This window comes from Falco biarmicus, chromosome 5, assembly GCF_023638135.1.
Source record: "Falco biarmicus isolate bFalBia1 chromosome 5, bFalBia1.pri, whole genome shotgun sequence".
In the NCBI taxonomy this organism is placed as follows: Eukaryota; Metazoa; Chordata; class Aves; order Falconiformes; family Falconidae; genus Falco; species Falco biarmicus.
In genome coordinates, this window is record NC_079292.1 from 40,159,150 (window position 1) to 40,178,982 (window position 19,833).

The 19,833-nt window shown below is 36.4% G+C and overlaps 1 protein-coding gene and 1 long non-coding RNA gene across 3 annotated transcripts; one reads left to right on the forward strand and one right to left on the reverse strand.

Annotated features, from left to right (window-relative positions):
* The first annotated feature begins 25 nt into the window (after positions 1 to 25).
* RPAP3 (RNA polymerase II associated protein 3) lies at positions 26 to 19,574 on the forward strand. 2 transcript variants are annotated; one of them, XM_056339952.1, is made up of 17 exons: positions 26 to 167; positions 2,371 to 2,529; positions 3,122 to 3,262; positions 3,760 to 3,882; positions 5,739 to 5,866; positions 6,433 to 6,554; positions 6,915 to 6,985; positions 7,937 to 8,068; positions 9,432 to 9,559; positions 11,197 to 11,318; positions 11,753 to 11,823; positions 11,974 to 12,090; positions 14,125 to 14,336; positions 15,531 to 15,726; positions 16,376 to 16,473; positions 17,888 to 17,988; positions 19,084 to 19,574. In XM_056339952.1, the coding sequence occupies exons 2-17, from the start codon at positions 2,377 to 2,379 to the stop codon at positions 19,173 to 19,175; spliced, it is 2,007 nt and encodes a 668-aa protein (XP_056195927.1). In that variant the 5' UTR covers positions 26 to 167; positions 2,371 to 2,376; the 3' UTR covers positions 19,176 to 19,574. The 2 variants fall into 2 exon arrangements, 1 of the variants encoding a protein (XP_056195927.1); XR_008822025.1 differs by lacking the exon at positions 26 to 167 and having other exon boundaries at positions 17,860 to 17,988.
* Positions 13,153 to 15,524, reverse strand: LOC130149843 (uncharacterized). Its single transcript, XR_008822026.1, has 2 exons — positions 15,016 to 15,524; positions 13,153 to 13,792 (listed from the first exon to the last, which is right to left on the reverse strand). It is a non-coding gene; the product is annotated as an uncharacterized LOC130149843 (long non-coding RNA).
* Positions 19,575 to 19,833: the final 259 nt, after the last annotated feature.

Sequence of the window (19,833 nt, forward strand, 5' to 3'; positions counted from 1 at the left end):
CGGGCGCATGCGCTGTTTGCTCCGGCTCTGCCTCCCCCTGCCGCCGGGGGGGCGGCGGGGCGCGGGGCCCGTCCCGCCGGGGGGCCGCGCTGCATTCTGGGAGGAGGCTCGGCCGCGCGGGCAGGGCGTCCGGCGGCGGCGGTAGAAGGAGGCACGACCTGGTGCAGGTGAGGTTGCGGCGGGACCGGGCTTATCCTGTCCGGCCTGGCCGTGCGGGATGGGGAGGCTCGGGGGAACCCACCCTGAAGGAGCCGGAGCTTCGTTTGTAACTCCGGGGTGGTGTGGAGCGAGCCTTGCTTTGGGGGCCTCCTCGGTGGGAGGCCGGGCCTCCTGCGGCGTGGCCTCGGCGCCCGCTGCTGGGTGGGCCTGCGGTGCCGCTGGGTGCCGGCCTGCTCCGCTGGATGCCGGCCAGGCCTCTGGGGCGGGGCGGCTGCTGCCCGGTGGAGTCGCTGGAACAAGGCAGCCCTGAGGTGCTGGGTAAGGTAAAGGCAGGCCCTAGTGCTGGGGGTCTCAATAAAATTGCCTTAAAGGGCGTAAGAGCTGTACAGTAAATGCGTCTGCTGGCAACGCGTGGGTTAAAGCCGTCGTTGCTAAGCTGTGTGAGCAAACAGCGTTAAGCTAGTGGGGTGATGGAGCAAGTTTACATTAAACACTTGTGCAAGACGCTCTAGAACACGAGAAAAGAAACTGCTAAACCTATTGTTAGATGTATAAGAATATTATTTTAGTCAGTGATAGCAAAAAGAAAAGTTAACAGATCACAGTGTATTTTATTGCGTCTTTTAAAGTATCTTGTTCTAGCTGCAGTTGGCCAGAGTGTACTAGGCTGTATGGAATATGTGGTGTGGCCGTGCCCAGGTTTCATGGAATTAACTGGCTGAATATTGCAGGGACAGTTCAGTATAGGTCATCAGTTGTAGGTGGAAAAAAATACAGTAAACACCTACATTGGAAATATGATGAAAAATATGCATTTTTTTAACTTCATCTAAGGTTTTTTTTCCACTTTGTTTCAATGTGACATTCAGAAGATTTTAGGAAAAACATGGTGCTAGGGTGTAAGTGTGTAACCACCTATGTGTAAAGTAGGGAGAAGCACAACTGCTGCAGCAGGACATCTGCTCGGTGGCTTAGTCCTGAGCATGGAATAACATTTCTGCTTTGGTAGTGTTAATTCACTAGTAATTGTGCAGTGTATTTTTCCATCTTTCATGAGATTCTTGTCTATCATTACAGCACATTGTATTGCAGAAATCATTAGCTTTGTTTGGCCCATAATTTTTTTTATATTTTTGTGCTGTTAGATTATTATCTTACCAGATGTTAATAATAAATAAATTTAAAAATCTAATCTTTTTTTTCTTCTCCCCTAAAAATATATCTCTACAGAAAGCTTCTTTGTCCTTAATGTGAGGATTGTAACTGATGCTGAAGCATTCAGTCAAGAGGTTATAGTTACCATTTGTAGCTTACTTTGTCTATGTTTGTATTTAGTTCATTATGATTTACTTAATAACGATTATTTTCAGATTGTTTGCTTTATCCTTTCGGCATTTTATACTATGGGCTGTACAAATGTGCAGGTTTGTGTTTGAATTGTAACCAAGAATTCTTTTAAAGTTATTTTTTACTTGTGACTTGATACTTACATGATAATACGTCTTTCATTTAAGATGCTAAAAATAAGACAACAAAATTGATGAAGACTATTAAGTAATAATAATTATCAAACAGTGTTTCAGGTACTTGGAGGGGTAATGATGTGTACAAAGAGCACATTCAAAGAATATTTTTGACTTTTAATTCACTAGACTTCATAATAAAATGCCTCATGTGTTTACTTATTTCTGTGCTAAAAACACATGCATATTTGAGCGTCCTTACTTGTAGAAGTCAAAAGTGCTGTTTGGGGTTGGTTCTTCATACACCTTGTTTCTGTTCAGATACAAGGCAGCAGGTGTATCTTAATTAGTTGTTGGGTTTTTTTTAGTTAAAACTTAACATGTTAAAGTGTTTTACATTCTTTCATCTGGGAAACACTGCAGAAATTGCTTTAAACTAAGACCACCTTCTTACCACTTTAAAGATTTTCATTGACTTGTTGGGTGTTTTACCTTACACTTGGTGAGGAAAGCATGAATAGTTGTTTGTTATGTTATACTTTGTTTTATCTGAGTAACTTCCCTTAATTTTTTCAAAGACGTTTTACAATTGTTTCTTCTTAGTCTATTAGTATTTAACGTTCCTACTATGCTGTTGGGAAGCCTGTCTTGCATTGTAAGTCAGACTTAGTTATTTTGAAGTAGCTATTTTCCTTTGATACATACTTCCAAGTTTTCTTCAGAAAGTTTTTTCCTTGTAATTTCGCAGAGTACAATGAGTGCACCAAGTAAAGCACTAGAGCTACAGCTGCAAATGAAGCAAAATGCTGAAGAGCTGCAAGATTTTATGAGAGAATTGGAGAGCTGGGAAAAAGATATTAAAGAAGTGGATTCTGAACTAAGGAAACAGAGTGGTGTCCCAGAAGAGGTAAAAAAAAAAATCATAAGTCCATTGTCAATATTAACTCAGCTATTCATAATGTGTTAATGTTTATAATTACTTTTTGCTTCAGCAAAATTACACATGTTGATTTAAAATACCTGAATAGAAGGTGTGAGCTAACCCAACTGACTTGTTCTTCATCTGAAGTAGCCCAAAGATTCCTCTGTAGACTTTCACCAACAGAGCTGTGGGGCAGTAGCCTCTGGAGGTGATGAAGCCAGTAAATTTTTAGTCACTTCCAGGTAGATCAGGGAGAATACTTCTATTTGTAGCATCAGTATTACTTATTTACTGCTGACTTTTACTGTATTGATGTTATTCTTCAGTGATACTCTGCAGAGAGTTGCCTTCTAAAACTTAGCTTTGTATCATACATGTAATATTTCCTATTAAGTACTGAAAGATTTACACTTGTTGTCCTTAGTGGTTTTGTAGAGCTCCTGAGAGCAGCTTGCTGGATGGATTTCCAGAATTAGCCAGTAGGTAGATACTATACCTAGATATAGGTACTAGAAATTCTTCAATACAAGTGACTTTCACACATCTGTTTTATAATAAATTGCTTATCTCAATTTAGAATTTGCCACCAATTCGAAACAAGGCTTTTAAGAAGAAGAAGAAAAGCAAAACTAAAGTTCCTTCAAAGATAACCACTGAGGAAAACAAGAAAAATAAGATCAAGTCATATGATTATGAAGCATGGGGAAAACTTGATGTGGTGAGTCAGAATGTTTGCTTGTTAGCTGAGTCTTGTCCCCGGTTGATTCTTTTAAGTAAGATTTTGTTATGATGCTGAGAGTTCGGTCCACGAATCAGTATCTTACTGTGCTGGGTGCTGTATAAACACAGAAAGCAGCTTTCTCCCCAAAACATTTACAGGTAGTTACACATTTAAAAATTGGAATATTTAGAAATACTTGAGTTTTCTATTGACTGTGCTCTCATCCAGCAGATTGATTTGACTTTAAACCATTTTTTTTTCTTGAGAATAGGTCTATTAAAAGGTCATAATTAATACAGAATATAAGACTAAACACAGCTGGCAGTATGAGAGGATAGATTTCTCACTTTTGAAGTGTGGAGTACTCCTTAGTAAAGAAGACTTAAGCTTAGAGATTTTTAAAACCACACTACTAATTCTCCTGAAGTCTTACTTGTAGTATTTTACATTGATAAATTATAATGAAGGTAATAGTTTATTTTGTATGATTTCAGGATAAAATACTTGAAGAACTTGATAAAGAAGATAGTACTCATGATTCTGTATCTCCAGAATCGGACTCTGAAGAAGATGGAATTCGTATAGATGCAGAAAAGGCTCTTGCAGAGAAGGAAAAGGTTATAGTATTATAAATGTTTATTTGCAAAGTAGCAATTTAAGTCATAGAATCATTTAGGTTGGAAAAGAAGTTTGAGATCAAGTCCAGCCATTAACCTAGGACTGCCAAGTCCATCACTAAACCATGTCACTGAGCACTGCTTCTGTATGTTTAAAAAACACCTCCAGGGGTGGCGATTCCACCACCTCCCTGGGCAGCTGGTTCCAATGCTTAAACACCCTTTCAGTGAAGAAATGTTTCCTAATATCCAACCTAAACCTCCCCGGGTCCAACTTGAGGCCATTTCCTCTTGTCCTGTTGCTTGTTACTTGGGAGGAGAGACCTACTGTCACCTTGCTACAACCTCCGTGCAGGTAGTTGTAGAGAGCAATAATGTCCCGTCCCCCCCCAAGTCTCCTTTTCTCCAGACTAAACAACCCCAGTTCCCTTGGCCACTCCTCATCAGACTTGTGCTTCAGACCCTTTAGCAGCCTCATTGCCCATCTCTGGACACGCTCCAGCACCTCTGTGTCCCTCTTGAGGTAAGGGGCCCAAAACTGAACCCAGTATTTGAGGTGCAGCTTCATCAGTGTGGAGTACGGGGGGACAACCACTTATTGTCCTGCTGGCCACACTGTTTTGGGTACAGTCCAGGATGCTATTGGCTTTCTGGGCCACCTGGGCACACTGCTGGCTCATATTCAGCTAGTTGTCAACCAGCATCTCCAAGTCCTTTGCGGCCAGGCAGCTTTCCAGCCACTCTGCCCCAAGCCTGCAGCGTTGTGTAGGGTTGTTGTGACTGAAGGGCAGGACCTGGCACTTAAGTTTCTTTTAAAAGATTGTCCACTGAGATGACACCTCTGGTAGAAGAATTGCCCATTTGGAATTTATGTCTGTTTTCCTTGTTATTCCGAAATAGAAGATTCTCACTGCATTTCTGTTTCTTCTCATCACCAATTGCAGCAAAGCCTGTCAGGCTTGCTTTGAGAGGTTGGATTGCTGTATAGAATTACCATATGGATCAAACTGGTGTTTACCTGAACAAAGGGTCTGAATGCCGCAAGCTAAATCCCCAGGAATTTAAGATTAGTCCCCTTGTGAGGCCAGTACATCTAGGAATGAGGGGTGAGCTTGTGTCTTCCTTGCCTTGGTAATGGCAAGTTCATACCAGTTTAGTTTTACCTTATTTTCAGAGTAGAATACAGCAAGACCTATCTCATGCTTCAATGCCATATGAGATAGATAGGTTAAGTTGCATACAACTTCTGTGCTTCTGAGAAACTTGTTTGCAGGCACTATGTATCAGTTCATGCTTCAGGGTTTTTTTAATATTGTCTGCATAGGTGACATCTGTGTTGTTTCCCTGCTGCTGTGGAAATTCTTTGATGTGTAAGCTGCAGTCTACACTGAGAAATTGAGATGTCTTTGACCATTATTGTATTGGCTACAGTGAAGCAGTTGAGGGCACATGAGATAAAAGTTGTGTCCCAAAGGAGGCAGAAATGAGAATAGTCACCTTGGAAAGCAAAGGTGACAAATCTAGTTAAAACTAAACTCAAAAAGACGTCAGTAATTTTCTATGCCAATTTAACCAGCTATGTATGTGCTTGTTACAGGTTTCTGGAAATTACTTTACAGATGTTGAAAATCAGTAAATAATAAAACCATGTTATTGCATAAATAATGAGAAATATTTAATATAGGATGCTTAGAATATTGTAGTCAAAAGAAACTTTTCACAGTAAAGCAGTACTTTGTGAGAAATGTTAAGCAAAAATGTTTGAGCATTCTGGAATATAAGCTTTGAATTCTTTCACCAAAAATTAGCAATGCAAATGTACAGTAATTTGCTAAAAAGACTTTTTCTGTTCATAGGGTAATAACTATTTTAAACAAGGGAACTTTGATGAAGCTATAAAATGCTACACTAGAGGGATGCATTCTGATCCATACAATCCAGTATTGCCCACAAACAGAGCATCGGCTTTCTGTAGAATGAAGAAGTAAGACTTACATTGTTAAATCCATAGTATTTTCTTATTTGAAATGCTTTCTTCAGATTTTTTTTGTCTGATTTTCAGTCTTGATTATAGTATTTATCATTTTGCAATACAGTTTACATAAGACGGCTGTTGCAGCCCACTGCAGTTTCGAAGTATAATAGGAATTGCCAGGATAAGGAATCTGGTAGTCTTGCTCATCTTTTTATACTCTGCTTTCACACTAGAAGTTCACCATCTTCTCTGCCAGTGTAAGACTTCAAAACAAGAAAAAAGAGAAGGTTCAGTGAGCTCTACTTCTAAGGCTTTGATTTGTTTTGGGGGAGGCAAGGGTACAGGGGAGCTGGTTATTCTTTCTGTTGCAGTAGAGATTGTTGACCTCTGTTTTCCTTTCCTGTTTTGATGTATTAAAAATTTGAGAGACGTTTAAATGCTTGTTCTGTGCCCCTGCTGAAACATGTAAGATTTCCACTTTAGAGAGAACCTGTACAGCTTCAGAGTAAGCTAAATAGCTGAAGCTTTGGGTTTTGTTACCTAGATGTGTCCAAACTCATTCCTATATTTGACAGGTTTTCTGTTGCGGAATCTGACTGCAATTTAGCACTTGCTTTAGACAAAAATTACACAAAAGCTTATGCCAGAAGAGGGGCTGCTCGCTTTGCTTTGAAAAATTTTCAAGGTGCAAAAGAAGGTGGGTGGTCTTAAAATTCTTTCTTTGAAATACATATAAACTGTCTGCTTGAATAAATCTTGTGTGACTTGTTTATTTTGTGTAAGAACTGAATTTTAGTTTCCTGTAAACAAAGAAACTAAATACCACATTGCATATTCTGGCAAGGTAAAATTCATGCAGCAAGTCCAAATGATTGCTGTAGGTATTAGTACTTGTAGGATAATTCAGCTTTGAATGTCTTAGAATACTGTGTTCCTTGCAATATCTGAGGCTTCTTAGATAACTACAAAAACGGGTTATCTCAAAAGAATGCTCTTTATACTCTGTTTACTAGCCTGTAGTTCCTACCTGAAACATTGTTTTCTGATCTTCTGATAGATTATGAAAAAGTTTTAGAACTGGATGCAAACAACTTTGAAGCAAAAAATGAACTGAAGAAAATTGATCAGGTAATAAGAGTAATAGGCCCTAATGTAAATTAATGCACCCTGTTCAGTTTCTGTATCAACAATATCTGTATCAACTTATAACAAGAACTGAATTCAATAAAATCTCATGCTTTTTCGGGCATTTCAAGTTCACTGAGGGCAAAATCTGTAATCAAGTTTCTTCTCAATTAATTCATGTGTGCAAACATCAGTGTAATAGTGGATTGGTAGGCTAAGACTGAATGTGTGCACTAGCGTAGAGTGGCTTGGGGTTTTGTTTGAATGTTCGTTCAGATGTATTTTCTGTCTCCTGTGTTGATGTTTTTTTCAAGTCATGGTTAGTATTTTGGTACAAGGTAGCACTATGTAAGAGAGAACCTGTGTGTGCTCTTGGCCATAAAGCTGAACTGCTAGCTTGCTTGTAGTTCCAGGAGTCCCACTGCTTGTTGTGGTTTGCCAGACCAGAAAGTGGGTTTAAGCCTAGCAGAATGTAATACTCTGCTGCAAGTGTGATCCCTTTCATGACAGGGAGAGAATGTTGATTATGATAAGCTTAGTAAATATAAACCCACTTGTCATTACTGTGTGAATATGCTTATACGTTTTCAATTGTAGTTTTGAAAGTGCTTGAAAAATTGATTTTCAGAATGAAAACCAAAGTCTCCAGTAATTGAAGAGATAAGTGATTTGTGAATTGGAATATATATAGACAGGTTCTGTGGGTCATTTTACGTTGTGCTTCAGAAATTATGTACTTTTTATTCACCAAGTACTTGCAGACCCTCATAGAAATACATTTTCAAGAACAGTTTAGAATGATCTCTTCAGTTTGTATTCAACTTAAACACAGACACTTCCGTTAAGATGCAAAAGTCTGCCAAGCATTTTAAAACTTCAGAATATATCATAATGTTCTGAAAATGCGTAAGTGGGGGAATTAATTCCTGAGGAAAAAAAATTGCATCTTTGCAGGCTTTGTCATCAAAAGAAAGTTCAGAACAGAAAGAGTTTGAAGATGTGGTCAGACCAGAATTAACAGAAGAAGAGAAGAAACGCATTGAAGATCAGCAGCTCAAGCAGAAGGCTGTTACAGAAAAAGATTTGGTAAGTCACAAGCTCTGGTGGAACAGGAGAGAGCTAGCAAAGAGAAACATTGTGTTGTGCTATTAGCTGTACAAATGTGTAAATTAAACCTGATACTTCCCTGAAGTTCTTAAATACAATGTTTGTGATATAACCTTAACTGTTTCCCGTTTTGGGCTCTACAGAGAGAGGGACAGTGAGTTCTGTTTGGGCTTGTAGCCCAAATTGTATATGATAAATTTCAAACATCTTGTAAGATAAGTAGAAGTTGAACTGTATTTTTACAAAGATCCCGTTTCTCCAGTGTTAGATGCATCTTGACTCCTGCTTGTACAAGTAGAGTTGTGGACTCTGTTTTGTGTTTGCAAACCTCTGATTACATAGTGAAAAAATAGACTTCATGGAGCGCAGGCAACCATGACAACAAAAATATATTTCTGGATACCTTGTCTTGACTCGGTTGGCCGTTTGATTTATCTCTCTCCCAGTTGTTGCTGTTACAAAATAACATCAGCAACTAAAACATGATTTTCTTACCTAGCTAGTAACCTCTGATATTTTTATCAATGTTCAGGTTTCCTATACTAGTAGTTGTAAGAGGTAGTTAGTAGGAAAAGAATGAAAGCATGCATGAAGTAGGTAAAGGGAACAAAAGCTTGAAGAGGCCACAGAAAAGCAGCCCAGCGCAGTACTTTCTTGGTAGCAGAGTTGACTAACAAGGGGGCCTGATCCTGAAAACATGGATCCAGGCAAGTATGAGCTGTGATATTTGCTTTTTTGGTAGTAAGCAGAGTAGTAGTGGAGAAGATAATACATGGCTTTATATTAGTACTGAGAAGCAAAAGACAATTTTAGTCTCTTGGAAACAAACAAAAAAAGTAATGTAATTTTTTTTTATGGAGCATTAATTAGAAAATAGTGCAACATTTAGGCCCCAGTCATATTTGAGGATAACAATTGCATGGATGTAGCAGGATAAAGATGGATTTCTGTAGTGCAAAAAGTCATTCTGAAAAGGGAATTATAAAGGTTCAGCTTGGTTCAGCTTGTATTTAAATTCAGGAGGTACAGGGTGGCTTATCCTGCACTTTGAATGTAAAGATAAATCACAAGTTATAGACTTAAAAGTTTGCACTTAAACTATGCATGTAGCAGGATTTTTTATATCCTCAAAGTACCGGAAGAAATTAAGATACTTTTTGTGGTTTACCTCCCAAGCTTAGATAAAAATAAATACGCCATAAATATCTGCCCTGATGTGGGTGTTCTTTGTGATCCATCTTCTTGATATTGTGACCCTGTCTACTGAAAAGGAGAAAAGTTCATTGCTATAGATCTTTCTGAACGTAGGTTTTTGTTTTTTTTTCTAATCTAAATATTAAAGGGTAATGGGTATTTCAAAGAAGGAAAGTATGAGGCTGCAATCGAGTGTTACACCCGCGGTATAGCAGCAGATGGCACCAATGCCCTACTGCCAGCTAACAGGGCCATGGCCTATCTCAAGATTGAAAAGTAAGTACGATTGCATGTGCTATACTGTTTCTTTCTTCATGGTGAACAAGACAAAAGAATGATCTAGTAGATTTTCACTCAAGTTTAGTTAATGTCACTCCTAATTCTTTTTAGAATTCAGTATAGAATAAATCATAGTGAAAACAGTAAGGGAGAGAGAACAACTTGATATGTGTGATCTTTTAATGCATTTCATAGGAAGGAAGTTCAGAGAGAATAAAATAGCATCAGTATGAAATTAGTTTCTAAAGTTTGAATTTCATTCTTTTATGTGAGTAAAATTCTAGATACTCACCTTTCTCAAAGGACCAGCCCAAAGCTTTATGTCTTTTTTTTTTTTTTTCTTTACTATAAAACCCAGTCAGCTACTAAATGTTGCACTGCAAAAAGAAGTGGATTATGAATTCGGACTTCAAAGGGAATGGATAGGAGCTTTTTCTGGAAATCATCATCTTCTACAATATTTTTCTTTAACTCCACTAATGGAGACATGTATGTGTAGTTAGTTAATTTTTAATTAAACTTTATTCAAATGATCAGTAACAGTAGGAGATGCATGCTTTCTAGCAAATGAGAGAAATTCCATTTAACCACTTTTGAAGTCTGAATTTTTTTGACTTCCTGTTGGTGTGGTAGTTTAAAACTTTTGGACTGGTAGCATGAGAAGCAGAGAGCTGACCGTTGTGTTGGTCATTTGTTCTAACATGACATGTTTAGGTATCTGTAGAAACAATACATTGATTTCATAATTTGAGATTATAAAATAGATTGCACAGCTAGTATTTCTGACAGAACATCTGTAATTTAGTACTAAAGCCATAGAGGACATTGTAATGCAAATAATGTTCTCGGAGAATCAGAGAAAGTGATACTTTGAATGACCAAGCAAGAAAATTGATTCTGTATGATAAAACTGTGTATCACGGGTCTTTACATGTCAAAGATGACCAAACAGAAAATGCAACAGAAGCTCATTGTATTCTTATAAACCTCTAGAACTGATGAGAACTGCAAAGAGAAAAAATACTGTTTCCATAAATTTAATGATAGATAAAAGAGAAACGAATGGAAATACTTTAATGTACACATAGTGGAATTATGACCTAGTATAACTGTGATGAGGAAATTTGATCTTACAACGAAGCTTATGGCTTTAATGCAAGGATGTACTTCTGGTTTTGAAATAGTTAAGAATTCAGATACAGAGAAATTTATTCTCATATATGCTTGCTTATCCTTTCTTGAGTGTGTGTGTAATGGTATTTCTGGTTTTCAAAAGTAAGAATCTTTGATGCTGACTTTCATTTCAAGGCTATTTAATGTTTAAAGTGGACTCTGCTCTGACAAGCTTTAAGCATTTATTTTCACAGAGGAAGTGAGTTTCTCTGTGATGATAAAAAGAAAATCAGCAGTGTGTCATGAGATACCAAAAGATTTGGCTGAAATTTCAAGGTGCTGAGAAATCATATTTTATATGTTTACTTTTATTTTACATTTTAGCTCAGTGGTGTGTATTTATATGTATATAGGTAATTAAGATCTGATTTCATATTTTAATTGTTTTGGATAGATCTGTCTTTTCAGTTGAAACTGCCTCTTGAAAATGATTATTAATTTTGTACTGTTCTTTTGCTGAGATATGAAGAGGCAGAAGATGACTGTACAAAAGCTCTGCTTTTAGATGCCTCTTATTCTAAAGCCTTTGCTAGAAGAGGAGCTGCCAGAGTTGCTCTTGGAAAGCTAAAAGAAGCTATGCAAGGTATGACTTTGAATTAGTCTAAATGATAAGTAAGAGATGAGTGTAAGGACATCCTGATTTCTTTTATAATAGCATTTCAATCAATTGCTGACTAATTGAGGTTAGAAGTGCAAAAGTTAAGGATGATGGAGTTTTATTGTGTGTCATTGAATATGTATAAAACATTTTGTGCTGGTATCCATGCAATCAGTGAATCGCAGGGGACAGTTTTGCGCAAAGTTACAGCTATTGTTGCTTATGATAAGTAGTAAGAAATACTTTGAAAAATGTGTTTAAAAACTAGGTCATGATGTAAGCATTAGGATGACTTGCCTACCTTTAATGATATTGTGACTATGAAGGGAAAAATAGAAGGCTTAAAAATTTGCAAGGAGTACTTTGTAACTTGAAATTGTAAATTGAAATACAGTTGTTGCATGCTGTTTCTTCCTCAGATTTTGAAGATGTTCTGAAGTTGGAACCTGGAAATAAACAAGCAATGAATGAACTCACTAAAATAAGGAATGTATGTATACTTGTGGTTTTTGTTGTGTGTTTGTTTTTTTCTAAGCCTATAGTAATAGAATATTTTCATTCTTTATTCTGTAATTTTTAACATCTCTTGTAATTATTCATCAAACTTTTGAACTTTTGGAAAACTTACCTTTTTTTTCAGGAATTAGCTGAGAAAGAACAGTGGAGTAATCAAGAATATCCTGCAGTATTGATAAAAGAAACAGAAATAAAAAATATAGTGAAACTGATTGATAATCCATTACACCTGAAATCAACAGTAAGTTATTTTTTGTGAGTTGCTTTCTATAATGATGGGAGAAATAGAGCTTAAAGTTAAAAACCACTTACAGCTTATTTATGTAGGCTAACTCCTGGTGGGTACATCTTGCCCGTGGAAAGCCCAAAATTTACAGATATACTGTTTTGATATTCTGCAAGAACATAACTTCAGCATTTCCACAAGTGTGTAACAATAGCTATGGTGTAAGCATTCAACCTGCAGTACCACACTTTGGGAAATATGGTGTAAAATGTTTTCACAAAAATGTGAAAAACGCGAAGGCAACCTCACAACCCTGTCCTGGATCCATGGCTAATATTGCAGTTGAGAGTAAAGGGGAGGCAGCTGTGTCTCTGTGTTTAATTGCAGACTTGAGAAACCTTCTTTACATCTGCTGTTTGCAGTTTTTATAGCTGCAGTGATAACAGGACACGTTGCCTACCCATGTCATATGCTGGTGTCACCTAGGGTTACTGCAAGAGATTTGAACCAGCATTTTAATCCACATAAACTGTAGAAAGCTGGATATTGGCTTTCAAGAAGGAACATATTTGGACTGTGAATTGTCAGTCGTTATGGTCAGATTTATGAATTTACATATGACAAAATAGGATAATACAGAGAATAATACCAGCTTTCTTTATGTATTAGGCATGCCCTTTTACTACATTTAACCTTTATACATTCAGCAGTGAGTTGTATAAATACAAGGCATGCTCATGCGTTGTGTGGAGTACTGTAGTGTTTTGCTTTTGATTTCAAAATGTTTGTTTACTACCATTAAATACAGAATTCAGATGGATAGTATTAATAGAAAATGTGTGATTATTTTCATACTTTTAAGGGAGGGAAGTATTATGCACTCTCTATAACCAGATACAATATTTCTAGAAAACTAAATGAATTTGTTGTGAAGTAGCTGAAATACTGGAGATAATTAATATATTAAGTTTACAGTTTGGCTGCTAAATTAAGTGGAGATACTAGGTTGATTATTTTTTTTTCTTGTTATTCTGTTGAGGTAGGACAAGTATAGATGAAGCAGCTGTGCTTCTCTAGTGCTGCCCAAGGATTGCAGAAAGAACTTTTTTTTTTGCATGTCCACCAGGCATCCTCCCAGTCTTGGTCCAATGATGAGATGGTATATTGTCTAAGCAAGAGTGTATTGTCTGTCAATACACCAAGACAGGGGTTTTTTTGGCATGGCTTAAAGCAGTTTGCAAACTGCTGTAAAGATGATGGCATTGTGTTAGAGTTGGACAGAGAAATCTGCCATTTCTAAAAGTCTGAATTTTTGAGTATGTTTTGAATCTGTATTTCTAGAGCAGTATACACTATGTCCTTGTTCAGGAAACAAAATTCCAAAGCAAAAGGTGATGAATGTTTTTTTTTTCTTCCTCTGCCCCCACTATATGGTGCTCTCTTGTAAGACCTGGGAAAGTGATACTAGGTGATGGCCAAAAATAACAGTGGTCATGCAAAATTAAACAACCTGAAACATTTTTGTTAGCATATCATCTAGGATGGAATGAATTACCTTATATTGTATGCAACTTGGTCAACCAACAGGGCTGAGTTACAGATGTTTATTATCTCAAAAGTTTAAGTTGGCAGTCAAGGCCTATGTTGCTGGATACTCACTTGTTCAGCTAAATTACAAAGCTTGACTGGGTCATATGGTAGTCCTTGCCCATTCAACCTTAGTAGGAAGGAAAAAATAATATTTTTTTATTATTATTACAGGGGAAATAGGATGCAGATTCTGAGAATCTTTAGTGTAAGGATTCAGTGGTTTACAAGGATAAGGCAATAACATGATCACATGGTAACAGATATAAGGCATCCTGTACAATGTCATGAAGTTTCCTTTTTTGCCATTTATCTCACATGGAAGTATCTTCCATGTGCACCATTAAAGATGAAACTGGTTATAATGAGATTATTTTAAATTAAACACAGCTGCTTATCTGGGGCCTGTATATACACTGATGTTGAGGGACACACATGACATGATGAATGTGTTCCGTTTAGAAGCCTTTGCAAAGAATAGCCATTGAAGAAATTGATGATGACACACCTGATAGTGATTTGCCCAGCACTACTACTTTAGTCAATAACTGGAGGAATTCAGTGAGTGTTGAAACAACAGAGAATCTAGATCGGGATGATCAGTTGACTACAACGGACATTCCAAAAGCTAAGCACTTGAAAATAGAAGAAATCAGTGATACATCACCATTACAGTAAGTATAAAAATTCTGATCCTCCCTTTAAAAGGTAAATGTAGTTGAAATGTAATCTTCATTTTCAGGTTAGTGCGTATGATGAGGTATCAAACATATTTTGGAGAATTTTAATTAAAAAGAAAATACTGAAAAAGAAACCCCAGCAGTTCTTACACATCTGCATTTTTGATCATGCAGTGGTTGAGACAAATAAGATCTGTTTAGTTTCAGATGGAAAATTAGTATCTTTCTTTACATTTGAAATATAAAGAAATTAATAGTATTTTCCTGCATGCCATACCCTTTTGCTCGTGCTCTCGTCTTCCCTAGCTGTGATTTTTATTTGTAATGTTTTAAAGTAAATTTTGAGCAGAGCTCAAACATTCTTTGCACACCAGTTCTGCGAGAGAAAAGGAGCAGATGAGAGGGTCCCCAGTCTCCTCTGCTGAGCAGACAGCTGATAACTTTGGGTTTGCTCAAAGTTCCCAAGCTCTGTTGTGTTAGCAAGGGAAACTCAAGTGTGGCTGGCTGAAGCTAGGCTGAAGTATAGAAACCACTATCCTAACTTTTATTTCTGCTAGGTGTTGGAACTCTGCTTATTGTCTGCTGCATTAGCATAATCTCAGTCTGTTAATAGTAAATACTTTTTATGGAATTCTGATAGAAGAATTTCTAAGAAACACCTTCCCACACCTACCTTTTCCAGCTCAGATGAATTTACTATGATGTGTTGAAAAAATAAATGTATTTCTTAGCCTTTTTATAACTTCTGAAAAGTAAATGGACTTAACTGACCAGTTACAGGACAAAAAATAGCCCCACTGTAATCACTGTTACAAAGTTTGTTAATTTGACATGGTTATTGTTGTACGTCATGAAATTGCAGAAAAAGTCTTTTTTTTTCAGCTATGTATCGTAGATATCTGTAACATAAAATGCAACTATTTCTAGAAACAAAGTAGAGAAAGGCTGAGTATATTTGTGTTTGCAGATGTTTGGTTAGGGTTTCTTTAGGAAAAAGTGAATTAAGTGTAAAGCTTCCATAATTTGAAGGGATTTTTTTTTAGATACCTGCTTAAAGTAAAATACATTATTTTAAAAATAATTTGGTAGTAGTTTAGCTTTTAATGAATTGAAAGGTCTCCACTTAGGTCTCATTGTAGGATTTCCTTGAATGTTGTCTTGATTATGTGTTTCAAAATCTCTCTGCAGGCTTTCTGCTAGTGTGAAAGGGATTTCATCAATGTTGCATCCATCTTTCCCTGTGAACAAACAGAGAGAAAAAGAAATCAAAAGATCATTTAGTTCTGCTTCTACAGTCCCTGCCATTCCTGCAAATTCCTTCCAGCTAGAGTCTGACTTCAGGAAGCTGAAAGACTGCCCAGAAAATATGTATTTGTACCTGAAGGTAAGAAACGTAGTATTGGTTGACAGTGCTTGGACAGTTTCTTCAACTGGCATTGAAGAAATAATGGAAACTTAGGTGGAAAGGGTGGCTATGTGTAGAGTGTCTTAACAGTGTACAATAGTTACTTTTCTGAAGTGCCTTCACTTAATACTAAGTAGTTTGATCCACATCTGAGTATTTCTCCTCTTGTGCCTGACTTACTTTGCTTTGAGTACACTCTGCATAATCAGTTTCTGCAAAATCAGGGACTATGTCTGAAAAAGATTAGAATTTAACATGGTTACTACTGCATTTAAGCCTTTACATAATTTTCAAATGAATGCTTCTAGGGTAATTAGACATAGCAACTCTCTTATCTCTCTAAACTGAGGAAGTGCTTGAAATGCATCAATCTACTTAATATGTACTTCTGCTTATACATATTTCACAATAAAAATTCTTAGAATCCTTTTAAAAGAAGTTAGCTGTCACCATCATTGCAAAAAAACCCCAGATTTGTTCAATGTGAAATAGTGCAAGTGATTTGATTTTTTTTGCTTTCATGTTATGTCAACATTATCAAAGACATTCTAATAACTTATTTCTAATTCTTGTGACTCAACTGTATTTTTTTGCCTAAAAATAACACTTTTTTTTAATTTTTCCAAAGCAAATAGAGCCTTCGCTTTATCCAAAACTGTTCCAGAAATCCTTAGATCCAGACTTGTTTAACCAGATACTGAAAATTCTACATGATTTCTACATTGAGTAAGTTTAACTCCACCTTTGTTTTACATGCTGTTCTGGTTTTTTGGTTGGGGTTTTTTATTTGGTTGGTTGGTTTTGGTTGTAGCTTTTGGTTTGTTTTTTGTTTTTGTTTCTTTTCCCCTCCCTAGCCCCATCCTTGGGCTTACAAAACTATTTCCAGCATGCAGCATTACATGAGCATGATGCAACAATTGGAATGATTCAATTGTTGCTTCTTAAAAATTAAACATATCTTGAAGAGTAAGATATAGGAAACAGGTAAAGAAATAAATGGCCTTTACTGTATGTTGTTGAATTCAGTTCTACTAAATAACATCAGAAACTGAATATTAGACTGCATGAAATTTTTTTGTATTACTCTGTATGTCATCACGTATAATTGTACATTATTAGCTTTCTATATTAACTTTCTAAGGCTGAGAAATACAGAGGGTTTGATATTTGTGCGATGCTTACTGTGATGCATTCCGATTTTTTTTTTTCTTTTTTTTTTTTTTTATTACCTGCTAGCATTTTACATTAGCCTGTGGTAAATGTGTATTGGAGCTAGAAGTTCTGATAAGACAGGACCTGACAATTACTTTTGAAATCTCTATGCATGCTACCAGTTGAGTCTTAAAGTTCATTTTGCCTGTCAGAGACAGTGTATTGCTTCTCTGAATTACTCTGAGAGCACACGCTCAGAATGTTTTTAGGGTGGTGTTTTATGGAGAAAAGCAAGAGTAAATCAATGTTTGCCCTTCCTTCAGTTTCTTTAAAAGAAAATATCCATCATGTGGATGAATCATGACATCTTAAGAGATACAGTCCTACATTTGGTGGTATTACATGCAAAGGCTAGGAAGTTGAAATTATTTGCAGTAAGGTAAAAGACATTTCTTCTGGAGGGAGACAGGACAAGTTGGGAAGGAAAAATAACCATTTGTTGTTAGTATTGTAACAAAGACAGTGGCTGTTTACTGTTGAACAGGAATTAAAATGAATACAATTAGAAATTTTCTGGATAAAAACAATGGTAACTGTAATGAGGTGCTCTTTGAGCTTCCTATGACCACAGGTGCTACTTCCCTTCACACACCCAAATATGTATAGAAACAATGATGTTACAGCAAGGTGTAAGCATTAGATCATATAATTGCTACTCTGTATGTGAACAGCAGTCAGTTTGCATCAGTCTAGGTTTTTATATTTCTTCACTCTTGCTCTGTATCAGAATGATACTTGTACAAAGACTTCTGGATGATGACTTTTTGCTGCATGGGTGGAAGAATGAACAGAAAAAATGAGAAAGGCAGGGAATATGAGAATTCCATTGGTTCTTTAATTTCTTTCTCCTGAAGTCTTTAATATTGCTTGGAGCTACTGAATCTTTCTAATCAACAGTAGTTATTTTTATATTTCTAATAATCCTCAGGAAAGAAGAGCCATCGCTCATCCTTGAAATCCTCCAGAGGCTATCTGAATTAAAAAGATTTGATATGGCAGTGATGTTTATGTCAGGCTCAGAGAAACAAAGTAAGTAATTTTGTAGTGTTAAGCTTCATTTGTGATGCTGTAGAATCTAGCAAGAAGTACGTAAAATTTAGTGCTGTTGTTGTTTATTCCAGGTAATAATCAGTTAAGATCTGTTAGTTGTCTAGCTTTTTGATTGTTTTAGAAGTTAATATGAATTTCATGTAATTTTTCTTATGTTTTGATTTATTATTAATTGTTAAGACTTAAACTACACCTGAATCCTTGTGGGTTTTATCAGTAGTGCTGCATTTTAGTCTGACGAAATAAGCTTTGCTAGCATTTCAGTTTGGAGCTGCTAGTGTTACAATTTTATGAAGTTGTATGAAATCTTGTATCTGAAAAGCAAAGTATCCAAGTTACACAGTTTCCATAATTTATTACTAGGCAATCCTGACCTTACTGTTCACAAAAAGAATGCAGATGTTTCTAAACCTCTCGGCCTGGTCATCTTTCCTGTTCTTGCAGCATCACTTATATCAACCTAATATTCAAACTAATATTGGTTTGAATTCATGGCTTTTAAAAGTGGGGTTTGTCTCAAACATTTTCTTTATTTAGCACACCAGACAGTGTAACAGTGAGGCACTTAAAAGCAAAACATTTCTCTGGGACCAAGTAATATCAAATTTACTATTTACAGCTGAGTTTCACTGATAAACATTATACTTCCAAAATTTTGATATCTGAATCTCCTTAAAATAAAATGACTTGTTTGACTTGCTGAAGTGCAAGCTAATTCCTCTCAAGAAATGCAATCATGCCTTTAACTTGATGAAAGCTTTATCTGCCATCTGGCATTAACTTTTGTGTTCTGTATTTAATGGCATAGTGTCAAAATAGTAAACAAAACTGTTTATGTTGTCAGGATTATATACCTGTTTAAGTAAATGTTGTTAGGTGGCTCATGGGCTTCAAAACAAAGTAAGAGCTTCCCTTTGCTACTGTTTTTTGATCTTTTCCATAGTTTTAAAAATTTACTCCTATTTCAGCTGTATAATCCAACCTGTACTCTGACTGAGGAAAGAACTGGACTAATTTACCTTAAGAGCATGAACCACAAAAATTAACAGTTGATGTTGGGTTTTTCTTTAACAGTTACACAGGCATTGTTCAGTCACGTGAACCACATGGGATTGAAAGGTACTTCTGTTGAAGAATTGGAGAAGAAATACGGCATTTTCTCTTAGGGAGATGACTGACATGTAAATTACTGTTGCCATACTTCTTTCATGTGGAAGTCAGCTGAAGAAGCCCGTAAAGACTGGAATTTTGTTGCTTTTGTATAAGAATGAAACTCTTAATCTTGGTTTGGTCAAATGGCAAGTGCCTGAAGAGACAATTCAGGTTCTTCAGGTACACTTGCTTTCCAGCACCTGAAACAATACAGATCTACATTGTCTTCAGCAGAATCTGTTTGCCTAAAAAACAGTTGGGCAGATTGGCATTCAGGATTTGGACTGCAGATGGAGATACTTATTAAAAAGAAAAAAAAATTTATAAACATGTCTTCGGTAAGAATGAAATGATGTATATTACAAATGTGCATGGTTTTTTATTTTAGAAAATAAACTAAATGTTGAATTAAAGATACTAAATTTTTAAGGATTTTTTATTAATATATATGCCTAAACAGTTTTTCTCTAAGGATGCACACATCAGAACATAAAACGTGCAAAGTAAACTTGAGGTATGATGGCCAAAAAATTCCAGAAGTCTTTTCCTTGATTTTACTCAAAAGCTGAGTTTTAGCATTGACAGCCGGATAATTCCCGTGAACCTCAACTGTACTTACAGAATAGAAGGAAGACAAATACTGTAGAATTCAACTAAAAGTATAGGGGAAAA

Coding starts and splice junctions, on each gene's coding strand:
- RPAP3 (XM_056339952.1), top strand. CDS start 2,377: ATGAGTGCACCAAGTAAAGCACTAGAGCTACAGCTGCAAATGAAGCAA. Junction 6,555..6,914: donor TTTTCAAGGTGCAAAAGAAG/GTGGGTGGTCTT, acceptor ATCTTCTGATAG/ATTATGAAAAAGTTTTAGAA. Junction 15,727..16,375: donor ATATGTATTTGTACCTGAAG/GTAAGAAACGTA, acceptor ATTTTTCCAAAG/CAAATAGAGCCTTCGCTTTA.